The sequence below is a fragment of the Malaclemys terrapin genome, chromosome 15 (assembly GCF_027887155.1).
Source record: "Malaclemys terrapin pileata isolate rMalTer1 chromosome 15, rMalTer1.hap1, whole genome shotgun sequence".
NCBI classification, from domain to species: Eukaryota; Metazoa; Chordata; order Testudines; family Emydidae; genus Malaclemys; species Malaclemys terrapin.
In genome coordinates, this window is record NC_071519.1 from 3,380,489 (window position 1) to 3,402,977 (window position 22,489).

Genomic DNA, 22,489 nt, shown 5'->3' on the forward strand with positions numbered 1-22,489 from the left:
GCCCCTCTGAATTTGAGCCCCCAACCCCTTCCCCCCCCTTTGGCCCGCCCTCGGGCTCTGATCTTCATGCCCACCTCACCCGGAGCACGGGAGTCCGGGAGGCACTTGGAGATGGTCATGAGTCTTCTCATTTCTCAGGTGGGAATGGGCAACAAGTCCGAAGCCGTGGGCATGTACTCCTTGGACGGGGAGTACGTGGAGTTCGCCCACTCAGTGCTGCTGGAAGGGCCTGTGGAGGTGAGGGCTCTTTGGGCCTGCTCTGGGCGGTGGGAGCTGGGGCTTTGGGTAGCCCAAGCCTGGTTCCTCTGCCCACCCATGCACCAGCCCGTCCTCGGGCACCTCCGTTGGCTCCCCAGCTCTGGTCCGATCCAATTCAAAATCACTCCCACTCCTGGGTCTGCGGCAGCCTTCCCACTGCGGGTGCCAGCCCCTCTCCCCTTTCAGACCTCCGCTGTGAAATCCCCTCTGCCCCCCGGCGCCAGGCTCTGGGTCGGTGGCGCCTACTTTGCGAGGGAGATGAAGTTGGTGTGAAGGAATCGGGTTGCATTGCCCTGAAGAGGAGCAGGGGGAACCCCCCTAGACGTCCCCTCAGCCCCTTGTCTGCCTCCCTCCCAGGAGTGGCTGTGTGACGTGGAGCGGGCCATGCGCCTGACCCTGAAGGAGCTGCTGAGGAACTGCCGCCTGGCCCTGAAGAAGATGCTGACGAAAAGGGACAAGTGGGTGAAGGAGTGGGCCGGACAGGTGACTGCTGCGCCTCCAGGGCACGGGGGGCCGCGGCTCGGCCAGCAGCTCGGGATGGCCTCTGGGCCACAGGGACTGGCCTTACAGCCTGATCCAGCTCCACTGAAGTCAGTGGGAGTCTTTCTATTGCCATGGGTTGGATCAGGCCTTTGGTACACTCAGGTCATACGTGAAATGAGTTTGGTGAGCCTCAGTTGAACACGGGGAGGAGGGTTCAGAATTTAGAGTAGAGGATTGAGTGTCAGGACTCCTGGGTTCTCTCCCCGGCTCTGGGGAGTGGGTCCTAGCCATTAGAGCAGGCACTAGGGAATTAGAACTCCGGGCTCCGTACCCTGGATTTCATTCTGCCAGAGCTGGGAAAGTCACTTTCCCGGCGTGGGCCTCAGTATTCCCCCGCGTAAAAGGGATCCAGTGACCCTGACCCCCCTGGGTAAAGTGCTTAGAGCCCCTAGGCTGGGGGGAAGGCACTCCTAAGTGATCAGGCCGGGCGGAGGAAGAGGGACGTGGGGCCCAGGACGAATGGTCATTTCTAGGATTAGGGTATTGGAGCTCTATGGGCAGGGGGCTCCCCAGAACTGAGCTCAGGGGGCTGGGGAAGAGGGGATTTGCCAGTGCCCCTCCCTCCACCCCACTCCTCATCTCTTGCAGATGGTGATCACTGCCAGCCAGATCCAGTGGACGATGGACGTCACCAAGTGCCTGGCCAACTGCAAGGAGCGAGGTGACAAGAAATTCCTCAAGGTCATGAAGAAGAAGCAGGTGAAGGGGAGAGCGCGGCACTAGCCATGCGCGCATTCGCACGCTGTCACTGGCCCTCCCAGGCACGCTCACGTGCTCGCACACGTGCACACTGCTCACTACTCCACGCCCTCGCATACGTCTGATCACTGGCTGTTTCCTCGCTAGGTGTCCCTGCTGAATAAATATTCGGAGGCCATCCGGGGCAGCCTGACCAAGATCATGCGCCTGAAGATCGTCGCGCTGGTGACGGTGGAAATCCACGCACGGGACGTCATAGAAAAGCTCTACAAGAGCAGCTTGATGGACGTGACGTCCTTCGAGTGGCTAAGTCAGCTCCGCCTCTACTGGGACAAGGTGAGGATGGACTGGCCTCTGAGTGAGTGGGGCCCACACTGCCCCCTGCTGGCTGGATGTGTGTATGCGGGGCTAGTTCTGCCGCCCCCCTGTGGGGCAGAATCAGTCCTAGCTACATGCCCTCGTCCGCATCACTGCCCCCTGCTGTTCCACCTCAGCAGCTGCACTGAGCAGAGGGGAAGATGTTGCCTCCAATGTTCCTGTAATTCCCTGCAGTTTGCTTTCCTGCTTGGGCCGTTAGCCACCTCTCTCCGCCTCGCTCTCGCCAGCGGCCTCAGGCACCGGCTCTGTTTCACCCCCTCCCTTTCCCTATGGGCTGCCCCCGGTGTCCATTGCCAGGGACGGGGTCCAATATACAGTCATAGAAACACAGAATCTCAGGGTTGGAAGGGACCTCAGGAGGTTCTAGTCCAACCTCCTGCTCAAAGCAGGACCTAATCCCAACTAAATCATCCCAGCCAGGGCTTTGTCAAGCCAGACCTTAAAAACCTCCAAGGAAGGAGATTCCACCACCTCCCTAGGGAACCCATTCCAGTGCTTCACCACCCTCCTAGTGAAATAGTGTTTCCTAATATCCAACCTAGACCTCCCCAACTGCAACTTGAGACCATTACTCCTTGTTCTGTCATCTGCCACCACTGAGAACAGCCGAGCTCCATCCTCTTTGGAACACTCCTTCAGGTAGCTGAAGGCTGCTATCAAATCCCCCCTCATTCTTCTCTTCTGCAGACTAAACAATCCCAGTTCTTCTTCCAGTGCTTGCTCATATTGATTCCAATTAGGTGTGCACGCGCCGTGTGCACTATCGTCGGAGAATTTTCTACCCTAGCAACACCCGGTGGGTCGGCTGTGGAGCCCCCTAGAGTGGCGCCTTCATGGCGCTGGATATATACCCCAGCCGACCCAGCGCCCCCTCAGTTCCTTCTTACCGCCCCTGACGGTCGTTGGAACTGTGGAGCGCTGCTTAGCTGTTCTCCACTCTCCCTAGCTTTACTTGTTAGTTCTTGTACATAGTTGTTGGTTATATACTTATATATAAGTGGTTTGTTGTTAATAGTTTTGTAGAGTAGTTATAAATAGTTAGCGGGGGTTAAGGGGGCTTTTATCCCCCCTTTTTCCCCCGGCGCGCAGCCGGGCTCATGCCCAAGGCTCTTGGCTTTAAGCCGTGCGCGACCTGCACTAAGCCTATGCCAACGGGAGACCCTTACGACTCTTGTCTGAAGTGTCATGGGGAGTCTCACCAGATGGACAAGTGTAAGATCTGCAAGGCTTTCAGGCCCAGGACCAAAAAGCAGCAGGACTTTAGACTTAAGCAGCTCCTCATGGAGGCGGCACTTAGCCCAGATCCTCCTTCGGCGCGCCAAGTCCCGGCACTGAGCGCCTCAGTGCGCAGCGCCCCAGCAACACCCTCCGGTACTGCACCGCGAGCTGATGTGGATAAGGCCCCACGGCACCGTCCTCCGTCGACACCGCGTCCGCCGCAAGCCCCTCGGCGCCATTCCCTGTATCTGGGACATAAAAGACCCCGCAAGACCCAGGATGCTGCCGTCCAACAGGCACCAGCTCCCCCCGCACCGGTGGTAGAGCCACGTCCGGCTTCGAAGTGACAGAGGGTGCAGGCAACGTCGACACTGTTGACTCCGGCACTGGTTGTAGGGCCATTGAGTCCGGTGCGGACTGGCTCACCGCCTCATCCTGTGGTTGAGCCCTGTCTCCCCTCTACGCTGGAGACATTTGCGACGGCGAAAGACCTCATCACCCTCACGAAGCCGGCGCCATCTCAGACCGCGGCACCGCATCCCCTTCCCACGGTGCAATCCAGGGGCAAGCCTGCCCTGGTACGCCCTCCATCTCTGAGCGTGGACTCGCGGCACCGCTCCCGGTCTCGGAGCAGGTCCCGACGCCGCTTGAAGTCCCAACACCGGTCTTCATCTCGGCGCTGGTCGTACTCGCGGCCCAGATCTTCCTCCCGGCACCAGTCTACTTCTCGGCACCAATTTGAGCATCGGTACCGGTCGGAGTCCAGACGCAGTTCCCGGCACCGATATGAGCGCCGCTCCTGTTCGTGAGGCCGCTCCCTGCACCGAGTCTACCGATGGTCTTCGTCTTCGCGATCCAGATCTGGATCCCGGTACCGGCATGGCCATCGGCACCGTTCTCGATCCCGGTTCCGCTCCCCGGCACCGCGCAGAGACCGCTCGCCTGTGGACCGGCACCGCTTGGCACCGTTCCAGGACGAGCCCCTGCAATCACGCTCGGCACAGCCCTGGCCCTCAAGATCGGCGTCTCGCTCGTCGGAAGGGGCTTCCCGATCAGCATACCCTGCTCAGGGTCAGGCTGCGGACGACTTGGGCCATTGACAGGAGGGGGCAGAGGACCCTAGACAGGACCCTGCACATTGGTCTTTCTGGACCCCATGGGCATATCGCCAAGTTCCAGGGCCTCCACCAGCAGCCTCTCGCTTGGCACACTCTGAGCCCAGGGTTCCTGAGGCCACCATCTCCCGTCCTCCCGCAGGGTGCATGGAGGCTCCCGTGCCGACACCCACGCAGGCCCCAGACCCTAGACATCAGGGACCCTTGGAGCTGGACCCTCATCTGGATCCGTTACCCCCTGAGGCGTCCTCCTCATCCTCCCCAGATGAGGCGGTGGTGGGCACAACAACCTCAGGCCCACCTCCAATAGACCTCCGTGCCCACCAAGACCTGTTACGTAGGGTGGCACGGAACATGGACCTACAGGCTGAGGAGATAGTGGAGGTGGAGGACCCGGTGGTGAACATCCTCTCAGCTGATGCCCCATCCCGGATGGCATTGCCCATTATTTGTACGATCCAGGCTAACGCTAATGCCATATGGCAAACCCTGGCCTCCATCCCTCCCACTGCCAGAGGTGTAGAGAGGAAGTACTTTGTCCCCTCTAAAGACCATGAGTACCTCTATACACACCCTCCGCCATGTTCACTAGTAGTCTCTTCAGTGAACGCAAGAGAGCGTCATGGTCAGCAGGCGGCAGCGCCCAAATCGAAGGACGCCAAATGCTTTGATTTGTTTGGACGTAAGGTTTACTCAGCGGGGGGTCTGCAGCTCAGAGCCGCAAACCAACAGGCGCTCTTGAGTCAGTACAATTACAATTCATGGAATTCCATGGGTAAATTTAAAGAGTTAGTCCCCCAGGACTCGAGAGAGGAGTTCGGGGCCCTAGCGGAGGAAGGTAAAAAGGTGGCTAGGACCTCCTTTCAGGCCTCCCTGGACATAGCGGACTCTGCCGCCAGGACACTAGCGTTTGGGATAGCCATGCGACGCGTCTCCTGGCTTCAGGTATCGGGGTTACCGCCAGAACTGCAGCAGACCCTGCAAGATCTGCCGTTCAAGGGCCAGGGGTTGTTCTCGGACAAGACGGACTCTCGGTTGCAGAGCCTCAAGGACTCCAGAACCATCATGCGCTCCCTGGGGATGCATGTCCCAGGACCCCAGCGCAGGCCCTTTAGGCCCCAGCCACAAAGGTTCTACCCTCCTCCTCCTCGTCCGAGACAGGACTTCCCCAGAAGGCGGGGGCGAGGTGGTAGACGGAGGTCGACCTGCCCCGAACCCGGTCAGAACTAAGGCCCTCCTAGATCACCTTCAGGGCCTAGACAAAATTTTTGAAGGTGCGGTCGAGGACGGCGTGCTAGCCACTACCCAGGATCCATTCCCTTTATTTTGGGATCGCCTCTCCTGTTTCCACCGTGCTTGGTCCCTTATAACCTCGGACCGTTGGGTCCTTCGCACGGTAGAGAGGGGATACGCTCTCCAGTTTTCTTCATTTCCCCCCCTCCACCTCCTTCCCTGTCCCTCTTCAGGGACCCTTCTCACAAGCATCTCCTTACACAGGAGGTTTTTGGGCTCCTCTCTATGGGGGCCATAGGGGAGGTTCCGTCAGAGTTAACGGGCAGGGGGTTTTACTCCCGCTACTTCCTGATCCCCAAAACAAAAGGGGGTCTTACGTGGACTCAACAAATTCATAGTAAAGTTGAAGTTCCGCATGGTCTCCTTGGGGACCATCATCCCTTCCCTGGATCCTGGAGACTGGTACGCCGCCCTCGACATGAAGGACGCATATTTTCATATAGCAATCTACCCCCCACACAGGCGCTTCATTCGATTTGTAGTAAACAATGTGCACTACCCCAATTTGCCGTCCTTCCCTTCGGCTTGTCCACGGCTCCGAGAGTGTTCACCAAATGTATGGCTGTCGTGGCAGCATACCTTCGTCGACAAAGGATACAGGTGTTCCCGTATCTAGACGACTGGCTGGTGCGCGGTCACACCAGGGAGCAAGTTCAAGCTCACGTCCAGATAACACTGCAAACATTCCACGAGTTAGGCATTTTACTCAACAAAGAAAAGTCCACTCTGGAGCCAACCCAGAGAATAGAGTTTATTGGGGCAGTCTTGAACTCCAGACTCGCCCGAGCTCTTCTGCCAGACACTCGGTTTCACACCATCACAAACATCATCCACGGACTCCAGGTCTTCCCGATCACCACGGTACGGACGTACCTCGGCCTGTTGGGACACATGGCCTCTTGCACTTACATAACCAGGCATGCCAGACTTCGGCTTTGTCCACTTCAGGGCTGGGTATCATCGGTGTACCGTCCTTATCGGAACAACCTGAACATGGTGGTCACGGTTCCAAACTCAGTCTTGATCTCTCTCACCTGGTGGCTGGACCACAAGGTGGTTTGCACAGGAGTGTCATTTCACGCCCCACAACCCTCCCTGCACCTGGTCACGGATGCTTCATCTCTAGGTTGGGGCGCTCACCTCGGGGCCGGTGGACCGCATCCCAATTAGCTCTGCACATCAATGTCCGAGAGCTGATGGCGGTGCGCCTAGCCTGTCAGGCATTTCTCGGTCTCCTACATGGCCGTTGCATGTCAGTCTTCACAGACAACATCACGGCCGTGTTCTACATCAGCAAGCAAGGAGGAGCCCGGTCGTCTCTCCTATGCCAAGAGGCCATTCGCCTGTGGGAGTTCTGCATTGCCCACTCGATACATCTCATGGCATCGTTCCTCCCTGGAGTCCAGAACACTAGCAGACCGTCTCAGTAGATCCTTCCAGACGCACGAGTGGTCAATTCGCCCGCATATCATCCATTCCATCTTCCAGAGGTGGGGATTTCCCCAGGTCGACCTGTTCGCCGCACGAGGCAACAGGAAGTGCCACTTGTTCTGCTCCCTCCAAGGGCGATCTCCAGGCTCCCTGTCAGACGCTTTCCTGCTATCGTGGAAAGACCAGCTGTTCTACGCTTTCCCTCCATTCCCACTGGTCCACAGGGTACTGTTCAAGCTACGCAAAGACAAGGCACGTATGATTCCAGTCGCTCCAGCTTGACCAAGACAGCACTGGTACACCACGCTTCTGGAGCTATTGGTACAAATTCCGATCACGCTTCCCTTGTGCCCGGACTTGATCTCTCAGGACCACAGCCGACTTTGTCACCCCGACCTGCAATCGCTCCACCTTACAGCATGGATGCTCCATGGCTGAATCGGACAGAGCTACGATGCTCACATCTGGGACAGATTCTGCTGGGAAGTAGAAAGCCCTCTACACGGTCCACTTACTTAGCCAAGTGGAAGCGTTTCTCCTGTTGGTGCGAGCAGCGAGCCACGCCCCCTTTGCAGGCGTCTATTCCTCTTATACTTGAATATCTCCTATCCCTAAAACAGCAGGGCTTGGCGTTATTTTCGGTCAGGGTTCACCTGGCCGCTATCTCAACGTTCCACCCAGGAGAACACGCTTCCTCGGTCTTCTCGAACCCGATGGTCGTCAGATTCCTCAAGGGCTTAGACCGACTGTACCCACAGCAACGTCAACCGGTTCCAGCGTGGGATCTTAACCTGGTTCTCTCCAAGCTCACGGGGCCCCCGTTCGAGCCATTGGCTACCTGCTCACTCCTTTACCTATCTTGGAAGACAGCCTTCCTTGTAGCCATCACTTCAGCAAGGCGTGTTTCTGAACTCAGGGCGTTCACGTCTGAGCCTCCATACACAGTCTTCCATAAAGACAAGGTGCAGCTTCGCCCCCACCCTGCCTTTCTTCCCAAGGTGGTATCAGCCTTTCATGTGAACCAGGATATATTTCTCCCGGTCTTCCATCTTAAGCCGTACGCTACCTGTCAAGACCAGTGTATGCACTCCTTGGACGTACGCAGGGCCCTTGCGTTCTATATTGAGCGTACGAAGCCGTTTATGAAGACGACGCAACTCTTTGTTGCAGTGGCCGACCGGATGAAAGGCTCACCGGTCTCGCAACGTCTCTCCTCTTGGATCACATCCTGCATTCGTGCTTGCTACGACCTGGCTGGTGCCCCGACGCCGCGCCTCACCGCCCACTCCATGAGGGCCCAGGCCTCCTCAACTGCCTTTCTGGCTCATGTCCCGATCCAGGACATTTGTAGAGCGGCGGTTTGGTCATCGGTCCACACCTTCGCTGCTCACTATGCACTTGTACAGCAGTCTAGAGATGATGCTGCATTCAGATTAGCAGTTCTGCACTCAGCGATGTCTCACTCCGACCCCACCGCCTAGGTAAGGCTTGGGAGTCACCTAATGGAATGGATATGAGCAAGCACTCGAAGAAGAAAAAACAGTTACTCACCTTTGTAACTGTTGTTCTTCGAGATGTGTTGCTCATATCCATTCCAAACCCGCCCCCCTTCCCCACTGTCGGAGTAGCCGGTAAGAAGGAACTGAGGAGGCGCTGGGTCGGCTGGGGTATATATCCAGCGCCTTGAAGGCGCCACTCCAGGGGGCTCCACAGCCGACCCACCGAGTGTTGCTAGGGTAGAAAATTCTCCGACACTCGTGCACACAGCGCGCGCACACCTAATTGGAATGGATATGAGCAACACATATTGAAGAACAACAGTTACAAAGGTAAGTAACCGTTTTTTCCTCAGCCTCTCCTTGTAAGTCATGTGCCCCAATCCCCTAATCATTTTTGTTGCCCTCCTCTGGACTCTCTCCACTTTGTCCACATCCCTTCTGTAGTGGGGGGCCCAAAACTGGACAGAGTACTCTAGGTGTGGCCTCACCAGTGCCGAATAGAGGGGAATAATCACATCCCTCGATCTGCTGGCAATGCTCCTACTTATACAGCCCAAAATGCCGTTAGCCTTCTTGGCAACAAGGGCATACTGCTGACTCATATCCAGCTTCTCATCCACTCTAACCCCCAGGTCCTTTTCTGCAGAACTGCCACTTAGCCATTCGGTCCCAGTCTGTAGCAGTGCATGGGATTCTTCCATCCTAAGTGCAGGACTCTGCACTTGTCCTTGTTGAACCTCATCAGATTTCTTTTGGCCCAATCCTCTAATTTGTCTATATCACTCTGGACCCAATCCCTACCCTCCAGCGTATCTACCTCTCCCCCCAGTTTAGTGTCATCCGCAAACTTGCTGAGGGTGCAATCCATCCCATCATCCACAGATTAATGAAGATGTTGAACAAAACCGGCCTCAGGACCGATTCCTGGGGCACTCCGCTTGATACCGGCTGCCAACTAGACATCGAGCCATTGATCACTACCTGTTGCGCCCGACAATCTAGCCAGCTTTCTATCCACCTTATAGTCCATTCATCCAATCCATACTACTTGCTGGCAAGAATACTGTGGGAGACTGTATCAAAAGCTTTGCTAAAGTCAAGGTGTACCACATCCACTGCTTTCCCCATATCCACAGAGCCAGTTATCTCCTCATAGAAGGCAATCGGGTTGGTCAGGCATGACTTGCCCTTGGTGAATCCATGTTGACTGTTCCTGATCACCTTCCTTTCCTCCAAGTGTTTCAAAATGGATTCCTTGAGGACCTGATCCATGATTTTCCGGGGACTGAGGTGAGGCTGACCGGTCTGTAGTTGCCCGGATTCTCCTTCTTCCCTTTTTAAAACATGAGCACTATATTTGCCCTTTCCCAGTCGTCCGGGACCTCCCCCGATCGCCACAAGTTTTCAGAGCTAATGGCCAATGGCTCTGCAATCACATCAGCCAACTCCCTCAGCACCCTTGGATGCAGCGCATCTGGCCCCATTGGACTTGTGCATCTCCAGCTTTCTAAATAGCCCTTAACCTCTTCTTTCACCACTGAGGCTGCTCACCTCCTCCCCATGCTGTGTTGCCCAGCGCAGCAGTCTGGGAGCTGCCTTTGTCTGTGAAGACCGAGGCCAAAAGGGCATTGAATACTTCAGCTTTTTCCACATCATCTGTCATTAGGTGGCCTCCCCCATTCAGTAAGGGTCCCACACTTTCCCTGACCTTCTTCTTGTTGCTAACGTATCTGTAGAAACCCTTCTTGTTACCCTTCACATCCCTTGCTAGCTGCAACTCCAGTTGTGCTGTGGCCTTCCTGATTACACCCCTGAATGCTCGAGCAATATTTTTATACTCCTCCCTAGTCATCTGTCCAAGTTTCCACTTCTTGTAAGCTTCCTTTTTTGTGTTTACGCTCACCGAAGATTTCTCTGTTAAGCCAAGCTGGTCACCTGCCATATTTAGTATTCTTTCTGCACATTGGCATGGTTTGTTCCTGTGCCCTCGATAAAGCTTCTTTAAAATACAGCCAGCTCTCCTGGACTCCTTGCCCCCTCATATTAGCCTCCCAGGATATCCTGCCCATCAGTTCCCGGAGGGAGTCCAAGACTGCTTTTCTGAAGTCCAGAGTCCGTATTCTGCTACTTTTGTCAGGATCCTGAACTCGACCATTTCATGGTCACTGCTGCCCAGGTTGCCACCCACTTCTACTTCCCCTACCAATTCTTCCCTGTTTGTGAGCAGCAGGTCAAGAGGAGAATGGCCCCTAGTTGGTTCCTCCAGCACTTGAACCAGGAAGTTGTCCCCAACACTCTCCAAAAATTTACTGGATTGTCTGTGCACCGCTGTATTGCTCTCCCAGCAGATGTCAGGGGGACTGAAGTCCCCCATGAGAACCAGGGCCTCTCATCTGGAAACTTCAGTTAGTTGTTTGAAGAAAGCCTCGTCTACTTCCTCCTCCTGGTCTGATGATCTATAGCAGACATTCACCATGACATCACCCTTGTTGCTCTGGCCTCTAAACTTAACCCAAAGACTCTCAACGGGTTTTTCTCCAGTTTCATATTGGAGCTCTGAGCAATAATACAGTGCAACTCCTCCACCTTTTCTCCCCCGCCTGTCCTTCCTGAACAGTTTCTACCCATCCATGACAGTGCTCCGGTCATGTGAGTTACCCCACCAAGTCTGTTCTTCCAGTCACATCATAGCTCCTTGACTGTGCCAGGACGTCCAATTCTTCCTGCTTGTTTCCCAGGCCTCGTGCATTCGTGTACAGGCACCTAAGCTAACTAGCCAATTGCCCTGCTTTCTTGGTATGAATCAGGAGGCCTCCCTTGTTGCACCCTCCTCCTTGCGTTTCCTCCTGATATCCCACTTCCCTCCAGGCTTAGGTCACCATCCCCGGTGACCCTAGTTTAAAGCCCTTCTCACAAGGTTAGCCAGCCTGCCTGCGAAGATGCTCTTCCCTCTCTTCGGTAGGTGGATCCCATCTCTTCCTAGCAATCCTTCTTCCTGGAACAACATCCCGTGGTCGAAGAATCCAAAGCCCTCTCTCCGACACCACCTGCATAACCACGCATTTACCTCCACAATTCGATGGTCCCTACTTGGGCCTTTTCCTTCACCAGGGAGTACCTGGTGGGAGCTCCATTGCTTGAGACAGAGTCCCCGGGACTAGTACTGCCCAACTGTCCCTGTGGAGCTCTCCGCCATGTCCGGTGCTCCCCCAGCCCTGCTCCCTGCTTTTCATCGCTCCTTTGAGGTGGCAGCGCGGCCCAGTGGGCTCAGCACGGGATGTGGAGCTGGGAACTCCGCAGCTTCACCTCCACCTGGCCTCGGCCAAGCCCCTTTTCCAGCTGTGCCTCCTTTTCTCCCCAGCAATATGACCCACCTCCCCGGGTGGGGGCGGTCAGAGGGCTAACAGGTTTGTGTCTGCAGAGTGCCCGGGTATGGCAGGAGAGGGGATGAACCTGACCTCATGGGCTGCCAGATGGATTCCCCTGGGACCTGCACAGCCGTCCTCTCTGCAGTCTGATGAGTCTCTCCCTTGGTGCCTGCTTGCCCTCTGTCACGGGAGCCCCATGGGCAGGTGTGGGAGTCCAGAGGCCTGGCTCTACTTCCCCCACATTTCCCTCGGCAGGATCTGGACGACTGTGTCATCAGGCAAACCAACACCCAGTTCCCCTACGGCTACGAGTACCTGGGGAACTCCGGACGCTTGGTCATCACGCCGCTCACCGACAGGTACAGGCACGGTGTGCCCAGCCCCTGCCGCTGCAGGGCGGTCGGCAGCCCCCCAGGGTGCGCTGGGAGTTCAGGGGGATCACAAGAAGCACCTAGAGCTCGTTGGCTAAGTTAAGGTGATCGCTTGATCCCTGACAGTGAAGCTGATGAGGCCGCATGCTTTGAGATCTCCTGAAGAAAGTGCCACAGGAGAGCTAGGGACTAACTGCTGAGCTTATCATAGAATATCAGGGTTGGAAGGGACCTCAGGAGGTATCTAGTTCAATCCCCTGCTCAAAGCAGGACCAATCCTCAGACAGATTTTTGCCCCAGGTCCCTAAATGGCCCCCTCAAGGATTGAACTCACAACCCTGGGTTTAGCAGGCCAATGCTCCAACCACTGAGCTATCCCTCCCCCCTTTTTTGGCTTCATGATGGCTTCAGCTGAGGTCTGTTTCCGTGGCAGAGGGGCTGGATGGGCAGGAGAAGAGCAGAGTGGACATCAGAGTGAGGGAGAGAGGAGATCCCAGTGGCGGATGGCCTGGGGGCGGGCTGGGGAAAGCAGGGAGATTGATGTGTGATCTCCCCTCTCTCTTTCCAGGTGCTACATCACTCTGACCACAGCCCTCCACCTCCACCGGGGAGGGTCTCCCAAAGGCCCTGCCGGCACAGGGAAAACGGAGACTGTGAAAGACCTGGGCAAAGCCCTGGGCATGTATGTGATTGTAGTGAACTGCTCTGAAGGCCTGGACTATAAATCCATGGGGCGCATGTACTCGGGCCTGGCTCAGGTAAGGGGTCAGGCCACTGCACTGGCTCCAGAGCCCATGGGTGCTTCCCAGGGCTGGGACTCCCAGACCCACTCCCCTCCCAGAGCTGGGGACAGAACCCAGGAGCTCTGGCTGCTGGCCCCCCATGTTGTAACTATTAGACCCCACTCCCTCTCCGGGGCAGGGTGTGAATGGGGGGATCTGTGCGCTGCAGCTCCACCCCCACCTTTCTGCTCTCGCCCCACAGACAGGAGCCTGGGGCTGCTTTGACGAGTTCAACCGCATCAACATTGAGGTGCTGTCTGTGGTGGCCCAGCAGATCCTCTCCATTCTCTCTGCCTTGGCCGCCAGCATGACCGCCTTCATCTTTGAGGGCCATAAGATCAAGCTGGTGTGGTCCTGTGGCATCTTCATCACTATGAACCCAGGTAGGAGACATGGGCGTGCCCACGGAAAGGTCTCTCTCGCTGGCGGAGTCACTGGCTTGGGTGTGGCAGGCCCCTTCCCCATTCAGAGTTCAGATGGGCACCACACGGCCACTAGGGAACAACACAAGACCAGCCCGTCCCTATGCAGGGGCCTCGGCTCAGAGTCCCAGGCCTGGGGTCGGGGTAAAGGGAGCGGGGCGGAGATGGCAGGTGGCCAGGGCTAACGTGCTGCTGGGTGCCATGAGGCAGGTTACGCCGGACGCACAGAGCTGCCCGACAACCTCAAGTCCATGTTCCGACCCATCTCCATGGTGGTGCCGGACTCCACGCTCATCGCAGAGATCATCCTCTTCGGAGAAGGGTTCAGCAACTGTAAGGTACTTGCGGGCCTGGGGCCGCCGGGTCTCAGAGAGTCGCCCTCGGGAGCGCTTGTGGCTTGGTCAGTGGGTCCACTCCCTGCCGGGCTCAGAGAATGGGACATGGGGCCTTTCCCGTGTGGGTGGCGCGGGCTCCCATCTGGCCCCAAGATTGGGGGACCAGCTGGCCAGGGTGAGGGGGTTTCTGCTCTTGGGGGTGCTGGCTCTGGTATGGCCCCAGGTTGGAGCCGTGGTTGTTAGAAGAGGGTCAGGGGACGGCAGCCTGGGGTGAGGTGGGGGTTCCCGGGGCTCTTAGCGAGATGCCCCCTCCGAAGCCTGGTGCCCCAGCCCCCCGAAATGGAGCCAGTGTGCCCCGGGCTACCTCGCTCCCCGCTGACGGTCTCCGCTGTGTCCCAGCTCCTGGCTAAGAAGGTCTACACCCTGTACTCGCTGGCAGTGCAGCAGCTGTCCAAGCAGGACCACTACGACTTTGGCCTGCGGGCGCTGACGTCACTGCTCCGCTATGCCGGGAAGAAGCGCAGGGTGCACCCCGACATCATCGACGAAGAGGTGAGGTGCCCCTGGGATCCTGCGTCTGTGCCAGGCGGTGTCGGGCTGGAGGGGAGTTTTGCTGGCGTTTTGGCCATGTGGCACGACGCAGTCAGTGTGCCAGCCGGATCCCCAGTACCCCAAGGGTGCCTGGCTCCCCTGGCTCTCCTGGTGGCACGGGCAGTGCTGGAGGGGAGTTTTGCCGGCGGTTTGGCTGTGTGGAGCAACTCAGTCAGTGTGCCAGCCGGATCCCCGTCACCCGAGGGTGCCCGGCTTACGTGGCTCTCCTGGTGGCTTTCAGATCCTCCTGATGGCCATGAAGGACATGAATATCGCCAAGCTCGCCTCGGTCGACGTGCCCCTCTTCAACGGCATTGTCCAGGACCTCTTCCCGGGCATCGAGTCGCCGGCCATTGATTACGGGAAGGTCAGCTAGCCTGCCCGGCCACTCAGCTGGGCTCCTTCCCCCGGGGTGGAGCCAAGGAGCCAAGTGAGACGGAGCTCAGCGCCCTCTAGTGCCAAGAGGCTGCACTGCCGCGGCATTTCCTTCCAGAGAGCAGGAGACAGGGAGCTCGGAGTCCTTGGTTTTGTTCCCAGCTCGGGGAGGGGAGCAGGGTGTAGTGGTTAGAGCGGGGGCCGGGAGCCAGGACTCCTAGGTTCTCTCCCTGGCTCTGGTGGATGAGAGCAGGGAGCCAGGACTACTGGGATCTCTCCCCGGCTCGGGGAGGGAGTGGGGGCTGGTGGGTCAGAGCAGGGGGGCTGGGAGCCAGGACTCCTGGGTTCTCGCTTGGTTCTGGGAGGGGAGCAGGGTCGAGGGGTTAGAGCAGGGGATGGGGGGCTGGCGGCAAGGACTCCTGGGTTCTCTCCCCGGCTCTGGGAGGGGAGCGGGGTCTTGGGGGCATGCCCAGCGAGCTCAGGCCAGGCGTGGAGTGGGCTGCTCCAGGCTCTGCCTTGGGCCATGCCCCGTCCCGGGCTCCCCGCTGTGTGGCTGGGGCCCGTCACCCCAGGCCCGGCCCTGTCTCTGCAGCTGAAGGAAGCCATCGAGCTGGAGCTGAAGGGGATGGGGCTGCAGGTGATCCCCTTCACCATCACCAAGGTTATCCAGCTCTACGAGACCAAGAACTCCCCGCCACTCCACCATGATCGTGGGCAACACGGGCAGTGGCAAGACGGTCACCTGGCGCACCCTGCAGGCCACCATGTCCACCCTGTGCCGGAGCGGGGACGCCGCCTACAACCTCGTCCGGGTCAGTGGGCGCTGCTGGGGCCGGGGCCGGGGCCGGGGCCTGCACCGCCTGTGGGTGGGGGGCTAGGGCCATCTCCAGGGGGCACAGACTGCCCTGGCGCCGGGGGGGGGAGTGGGGAGGGGGCTGGGATCCGGGGCTGGGCTGGGCGGGGGTCCCTGGCTTCCCGCCCCGGTGATGTCCATGTGCTTCTCTCTCCTCCGGCGGGCATTGGCACCGGCAGGAATTCCCCCTGAACCCCAAGGCTGTGTCCCTGGGGGAGCTGTATGGAGAGTACGACCTCAGCACCGGCGAGTGGACAGATGGCATCCTGTCCAGCGTCATGAGGGCAGCCTGCGCAGGTACCCACGGCCGCCGGGACCAGGGCCAGGACCAGGAGTGAACTGCAGCCAGAGATGGGGGCAGGGCACAGCCCATAGGAGTGGGGGGGGCATGGCCAGGGGCAGGGCACGGCTTATAGGACTGGGTGGGGGGATGTGCCCGTGGGCAGGGCACAGCCGATAGGACTGGGCAGAGGGGTGGCTGCTCCCAGCCTGGCTTGGTGGCTTTGCCAAACCCCCGTGTACTGCTTTCTGCTCCTCACTCTGGCTTGTCTGTTCCAATCTCTCCGCTGGCCTGCCCCTCTCTGGGAGACTGGCCGTGCCCGGGTGCTGGGGTGCCCCCAGAGCGTGCCGGCCGGTGCCGCCGGTTGGCACCAGCATTCCGCAAACAGCGCCGGGAGGGGAGGTGCTCTCAGCCGTGCACCATGCTGTAGCTGCATGCCGCGGGGAGCTGTGCCCCGGGCCCGGCGTGCTGCGCTGCGTGGGCACCAGATGCCAGGCCGTACCCACCGGCACCGCGTGGGGGAGCCCCTGCCGTGCGTGGCTGCTCAGCGACCTGCAGTCTCATGGCTTGTGGCCGGGTCTCCCCACGGGAGCCCAGGAGATTCGGTTTGCACGCCGGAGGGGGTGGCGTGTGCGTGCCAGGCTGCGGTGGCATGTGAGAGAGTTCTGCCATTACTAGGAGAAGGGGAAGGGGGCGGGCCTCGGCCTGACCCCAATATCACTGGTAATTCAGGATGACAGCGAGGTGACAGGCGGCGGGAGCTGCCAGGGGGACTGGCTGGCTCAGCGCCGGGGAAGGGGGATGGGGCCGGTGCCCGCCAGGGGTCTGGTTCCAATTCACATGTGATGCCCAGGCGAGGTGCCACTGAGTCTCGGTTCATGTGGCAGTGTGTGTGTGCCCTTCCTGACCCCAGCCCCTATTAGCCCAGCCCTGCCCTCCCAGCTCTGCAGGTGCCCCTCACTCCCGACCCGCAGCCCCTGCCAGCCCAGCCCTGCCTCCCCCCCCCCCAGCTCTGCCGGTGCCCCTCACTCCCGACCCCCTGAATGGCACATGCACATCTCCATTTCATCTCCTGTCCCAGCACCTGCCTCTGCGGTCGGAGGCCCGAGGGCACCTTGAGGGCAGTGGGAGCAGATTGGGGGGAGCAGAGAGGGCTGGGAGGCAGAGCTTTGGGGCAAGGGTGGGGAGCTCCCCGTGCCGCTCCTCCCAGAGCGTTAAGGGGGCTTCCCCTGCTCGCCCGGTCCCGCTAGACGAGAAGCCCGATGAGAAGTGGATCCTGTTTGACGGGCCGGTGGACACCCTGTGGATTGAGAGCATGAACTCGGTCATGGATGACAACAAAGTCTTGACCCTGATCAACGGGGAGCGGATCTCCTTGCCCGAGCAGGCAAGTCCCCCCGGGGGCGGCTCTGAGCGCCGGGGCCAGGAAGGCCGCGCGCTGCCCCGACTGATCCTGTCCCTTCTCTAGGTCTCGCTGCTCTTCGAGGTGGAAAACCTAGCGGTGGCCTCGCCCGCCACCGTCTCCCGCTGCGGGATGGTTTACACGGACTACAGCGACCTGGGCTGGAAACCCTACGTCCACTCCTGGATCGAGAAGCGCCCCAAGGTCCTCGGGAGTGTGGAGGGAATGGGACAGGGGCGCAGTGCAGCACTAGGGGTGGTGGAGTTGGGCTGAGGGGCATTGGCAGAGCCGGGGGTGTGAGCCCAGCGCTGGAGCTGCGGGTTGGGAGTGAGGGGGAGTCCAGGGCTGGAGCTGGGGGAGGGGCTGCAGGTTGGGTGTGGTGGAATAGCCCAAACCGGCCGTGCGGGAGCTTTGCTCTGGGCCCCTCACTCCTCAGGGGGAGACGGAAGCTCTGCAGCGGATGTTTGACAAGTTCATCGACAAGATGCTGACCTTCAAGAAGGAAAACTGCGAGGAGCTGGTCCCCATCCCTGAGTACAGTGGGATCGTGTCACTCTGCAAGCTCTTCTCTGCTTTGGCCACCCCAGAGAACGGGGTAGGTAGCGGGCGGGAGCCCGCCCTTGCGCTCTCATTGGCTGCCTTTCCGCCTGTCACTACCATCGCTCAGAGCACTGGTGGGCTCCTTTGCACCCCTGGTACCCCTTGGTGTGTGTCTGGGCATGGTAATCAGCATGAGCTTCACTCCTTGACTGTGTTTCCATTGGCATAAACCAGGAGTGACTCTGCTTAAGTCAACAGAGGTACCCAGCTGTGGGAACTGGGAAGCCGGCCCTTCGGAATCCAGAGCAGGGGGTTTCTGTAGCAGTTTGGTTTAAGAATCATCCCTAGTAGCTAGTGCTCTGGCACCCCCTTGTTTCTCAGCCTCTCCGTGTTCTCGTCCCCCTGACTGCCGGGGCAATACATTCATGGAGGTTAAGTCCATTAATGGCTATTAGCCAGGCCTCTGTTTGTCAGAGGGTGGAGATGGATGGCAGGAGAGAGATCACGTTATCATTACCTGTTAGGTTCACTCCCTCTGGGGCACCTGGCATTGGCCACTGTCAGAAGCCAGGATACTGGGCTGGATGGACCTGTGGTCTGACCCAGTACGGCCGTTCTTATGTTCTATTCTTATGTTCTGGTACCATTGGCCAGCAAAGCCTCCTGAGCTTGGAGGATACACAAGTACCATGTAGGGAGAGAAGAAACAAAGATTGATTCACAGAGTTTAAAGGTTCTGTGTGTGTCAACCTACAACTCACCCATCATAGCTGCTGATTTAAGGGTTCAGGGTATGGGTATGCCAGCCTAGAACACTCTCATCATGCAGCCTTACATTCCAGCTGTATCAGCCCAGAACGCTCCCATCATGCAGGCTGATGTTCCCAGTATGATAGCCTAGAACACTCCCATGATGCAGCTTGATGTTCTGGGTATGTCAGTCTAGAACACTCCCACGATGCAGCCTGATGTTCTGGGTACGTAGGTCTAGAACGCTCCCATTGTGCAGCCTGATGTTCTGGGTACATCAATACAGAACACTTCTTGCTGTGTCACCCTATGTTCCGGGTGTGTCAATGTGTGTTTATGGGGAATGCTCTGGTAGCCTGCGGTAAGGTTAGAAAGCCAGCTCAGCGCAAGGTTCCCATCTCTTGCTCTCCAGGTGAACCCAGCAGATGGCGAGAACTACACCACAGTGGTGGAAATGTACTTCATCTTCAGCATGATCTGGTCTGTGTGCGCGGCAGTGGACGAGGAGGGCAGGAAGAAGATTGACAGCTACCTGCGAGAGATGGAAGGCTCCTTCCCTAACAAGGTCCCTGGCGCGTCTCCCCACACAGGCGACCTCCCTCTCTGTGGGCACGAGGGAGCCCAGAGGAATGGTGGTGCTGTGACCAGAGCAGAGCCAAGAGGGTGATGGGAGGGGAATGGCCAATAGGGGAAGGGAAGAGGGACAGCGCTTGCCGGGGGTGAGCAGCTCCATGTCATTTCCTCCCATTCCTGCCCCGCTTCCATCTCTCTTCATGGCATTGACACCTCAAGCCCTCCGTAGTCCCCAGCCAAAAGGCTCTGCTGAGCCCAGGGCCTGATCCCCTTGATGGGCCCCAGCTCCAGCTCCTGTCCTGGCCACGTGTTGGGCGCTCCCAGGCCCGGGCCCCTCACGGGCTCTCCCTGCTCCCTCCAGGACACCGTCTACGAGTATTTTGTTGACCCCAAGAGGAAGAACTGGGCCTCGTTTGAGGACAAGCTGCCCAAAATGTGGAGGTACCCATCCAAGTGAGTAACTGGTTGCTGGGGGCTGAGATGGGCTCTCATCACCTAAGCTGGAGCCAGTCTGAGCAGGAGAAGTGGGGTTCCTAAGCTGGGGGGAGAAGCGCACGCTCTGGGAATCTCCTACAAACGATAGATTTTAAGTGATTCTAAGGGATAGCAAACAGATCAAGGACGATTACCTAGAAAATAAACAAAAAACGCAAACTAAGCTCAATATACTACATAGATCGGCTCTGAATAGCAGATCCTCACCCTATGAGATGATACAAGCAGGCTGCAGATCCTTAAGGGGCAAGCTGCACTTGCTTAACACTTGGATCCCCAGGCTCCAGTCACAGGCTAAAAATCCCTTTAGCCTGGGTCCAACACTTCCCTCAGGTCAGTCTTTGTTCCTCAGGTGTTTCCAGGAGTCTTGGGTAGGGCGTGAAGAACCCCAGATGATGTCACTCCCTCCCTTATGTAGCTGTTAGCCCTTTGTGTCAAAGCTTGGCTCCGAGACTGGTCTGTGGAAAATTACTGACATCCCAAGATGGAGTCTAGAGACATGTGGTCACATCACATGTCCTTGTAGAGTCATACCAGCCATCATAGAATCATAGGGCTGGAAGGGACCTCAAGAGGTCATCTAGTCCAGTCCCCTGCACTCATGGCAAGACTAGGTATCTAGACCATCCCTGACAGGTGTTTGTGTAACCTGCTCTTAAAAACCTCCAATGATGGTGTGACGATGCGGTTCTGATGGGACCCAACTGAGAGTGCCAACTCAGGACAAATTGCTCAAACAGGGCAGTTACAGCCCAAGGCTGGGGTTTTTCCACCTCTAAGGCAAACCAAACCAGCCAGACTAAGGGGACTTCGGTCTCACCCCACTGGCTAACCGCAAGTCTCACAAGCAATCTCCTTAACACTCCAGTTTCCCAGTATCACCACCAGTGCCACTCGTTATGGGGACAAATGGTTATGAAAACCAATACCCAAGTAAAAGAAAAAGGTTCTCCCGATCCCAAAGGACCAAGCCCCAGACCCAGGTCAATATACAAATCAGATCTTATCCACAAATTACGCTGTTGCCAATCCTTCAGAATCTAAAATCTAAAGGTTTATTCATAAAAGGAAAAAGATAGAGATGAGAGTTAGAATTGGTTAAATGGAATCAATTACATACAGTAATGGCAAAGTTCTTGGTTCAGGCTTGCAGCAGCGATAGAATAAACTGCAGGTTCAAATCAAGTCTCTGGAACATCCCCAGCTGGGATGGGTCCTCAGTCCTTTGTTCAAAGCTTCAGCTTGTAGCAAAGTTCCTCCAGAGATAAGAAGCAGGACTGAAGACCAGATGGAGATGAGGCATCAGCCTTATATAGTCTTTTCCAGGTGTAAGAACATCTCTTTGTTCTTACTGTGGAAAATTACAGCAAAATGGAGCCTGGAGTCACATGGGCCAGTTCCTGCATACTTTGCTGAGTCAGAAGGCATATTTGCCTTCTCTCAATGTATAGCTGATGGTCCTTAATGGGCCATTAAGCAGGCTAGACAGAGCTAATCTCAGCTTGTCTGGGATGTCACTCAGAAGCATAGCATAAGTTTGCCATACGGACAGTACAGAGCCAATATTCATAACTTCAACTACAAAACTGATACACACATATAGACAGCATAATCATAACCAGCAAACCATAACCTTGTCTTAGACACCCCATTTGACCCCCTTTATACAAGATTTGATGCCACTGCAGGACTTTGGTTGCAACAATGATCTATATGGTCCCAGTTTATGTCAATAACGTCACAGATGGAGATCCCACAACCTCCCTGGGCAATTTATTCCAGTGCTTAACCACCCTGAGAGGACATTTTTCCCAATGTCCAACCTGAACTGCCCTTGCTGCAGTTTAAGCCCATTGCTTCTTGTCCTATCCTCAGAGGTTAAGAAGAACAATTTTTCTCCCTCCTCCTTGTAACAACCTTTTAGGTACTCGAAAACTGCTATCATGTCCCTTCTCAGTCTTCTCTTCTCCATACTAAAGAAACCTGAGTTTTTCAATCTTCCCTCATTGCTCATGTTTTCTAGACCCCTCATTATTTTTGTTGCTTTTCTCTGGACTCTCTCCAATTTGTCCACATCTTTCCTGAAATGTGGCGCCCCGAACTGTTGAGGCCTAATCAGTGCGGAGTAGAGCAGAAGAATTTCTTCCCGTGTCTTGCTTACGACGCTCCTGCTAATACAGCCAAGAATTATGTTCCTTCTTTTTGCAACAGTGTTACGCTGTTGACTCATATTTAGCTTGTGGTCCACCAGACCCCCAGATCCCTTTCTGCAGGACTCCTTCCTAGGTAGTCATTTCCCATTGTGTATGTGTCTAACTGATTGTTCTTCTTCGAGTGATTGCTCATGTGTATTCCACTATAGGTGTGCGTGCTCGCCACGTGCACCGGTGCCGGAAGTTTTTCCCTTAGCAGTATCCGTAGTGGGGGAGCGTCGCTGCGACCTCTGGAGTGGCGCCGGTATATCGGGCCATAAAGGGGGCTCCCCCCACCCTCAGTTCCTTCTTGCCGCCAGTGAAGGTAGTCAGAACTTGCTCCAGCTTAGTGTACCTGCAGCGTAGGTAGCTTAGTGGTATCCGGTTCACTAATCTCTCTCCGTTATTGAACTTTCTTTCGTGAGTGCCTGGCTCAGGGCATGCCCCGTGGCGCAGGCTTCACGTCGTGCGACTCCTGTCGCAATTCTATGCGCAGAAGCGATCCCCACAATCAGTGTCTTCGCTGTCTGGGCGAGTCTCACGGTAGTGAGAAGTGCAAGATCTGCCGCTCCTTCAAGCCACGGACGAAGAAGGAGCGTAAGATCCGACTCCGGGCTCTTTTAATGGAGTCGGCATTGGCCCCGGCACCAGTGCGTCAACCTGACACCGCGCCGGGCTCCGCGTCATCGGCACGTGGTGAGGCGCCTCCAGTGTGTCGTTCTGAAT

General features: G+C 57.1%; 1 protein-coding gene across 1 annotated transcript in view; it reads left to right on the forward strand.

The window, feature by feature from the left end:
- The window catches only part of DNAH2 (dynein axonemal heavy chain 2), a 143,964-nt gene that overhangs the window by 75,008 nt on the left and 46,467 nt on the right, over positions 1-22,489 (forward strand). Inside the window, 18 exon segments of the mRNA XM_054005333.1 lie at positions 139-237; positions 616-741; positions 1,390-1,500; positions 1,648-1,836; positions 12,058-12,161; positions 12,742-12,931; positions 13,158-13,338; positions 13,588-13,715; positions 14,112-14,264; positions 14,545-14,670; positions 15,271-15,369; positions 15,371-15,490; positions 15,711-15,828; positions 17,062-17,198; positions 17,280-17,417; positions 17,650-17,808; positions 18,916-19,068; positions 19,438-19,529. Of these exon segments, the coding sequence (XP_053861308.1) occupies positions 139-237; positions 616-741; positions 1,390-1,500; positions 1,648-1,836; positions 12,058-12,161; positions 12,742-12,931; positions 13,158-13,338; positions 13,588-13,715; positions 14,112-14,264; positions 14,545-14,670; positions 15,271-15,369; positions 15,371-15,490; positions 15,711-15,828; positions 17,062-17,198; positions 17,280-17,417; positions 17,650-17,808; positions 18,916-19,068; positions 19,438-19,529 (2,423 nt within the window).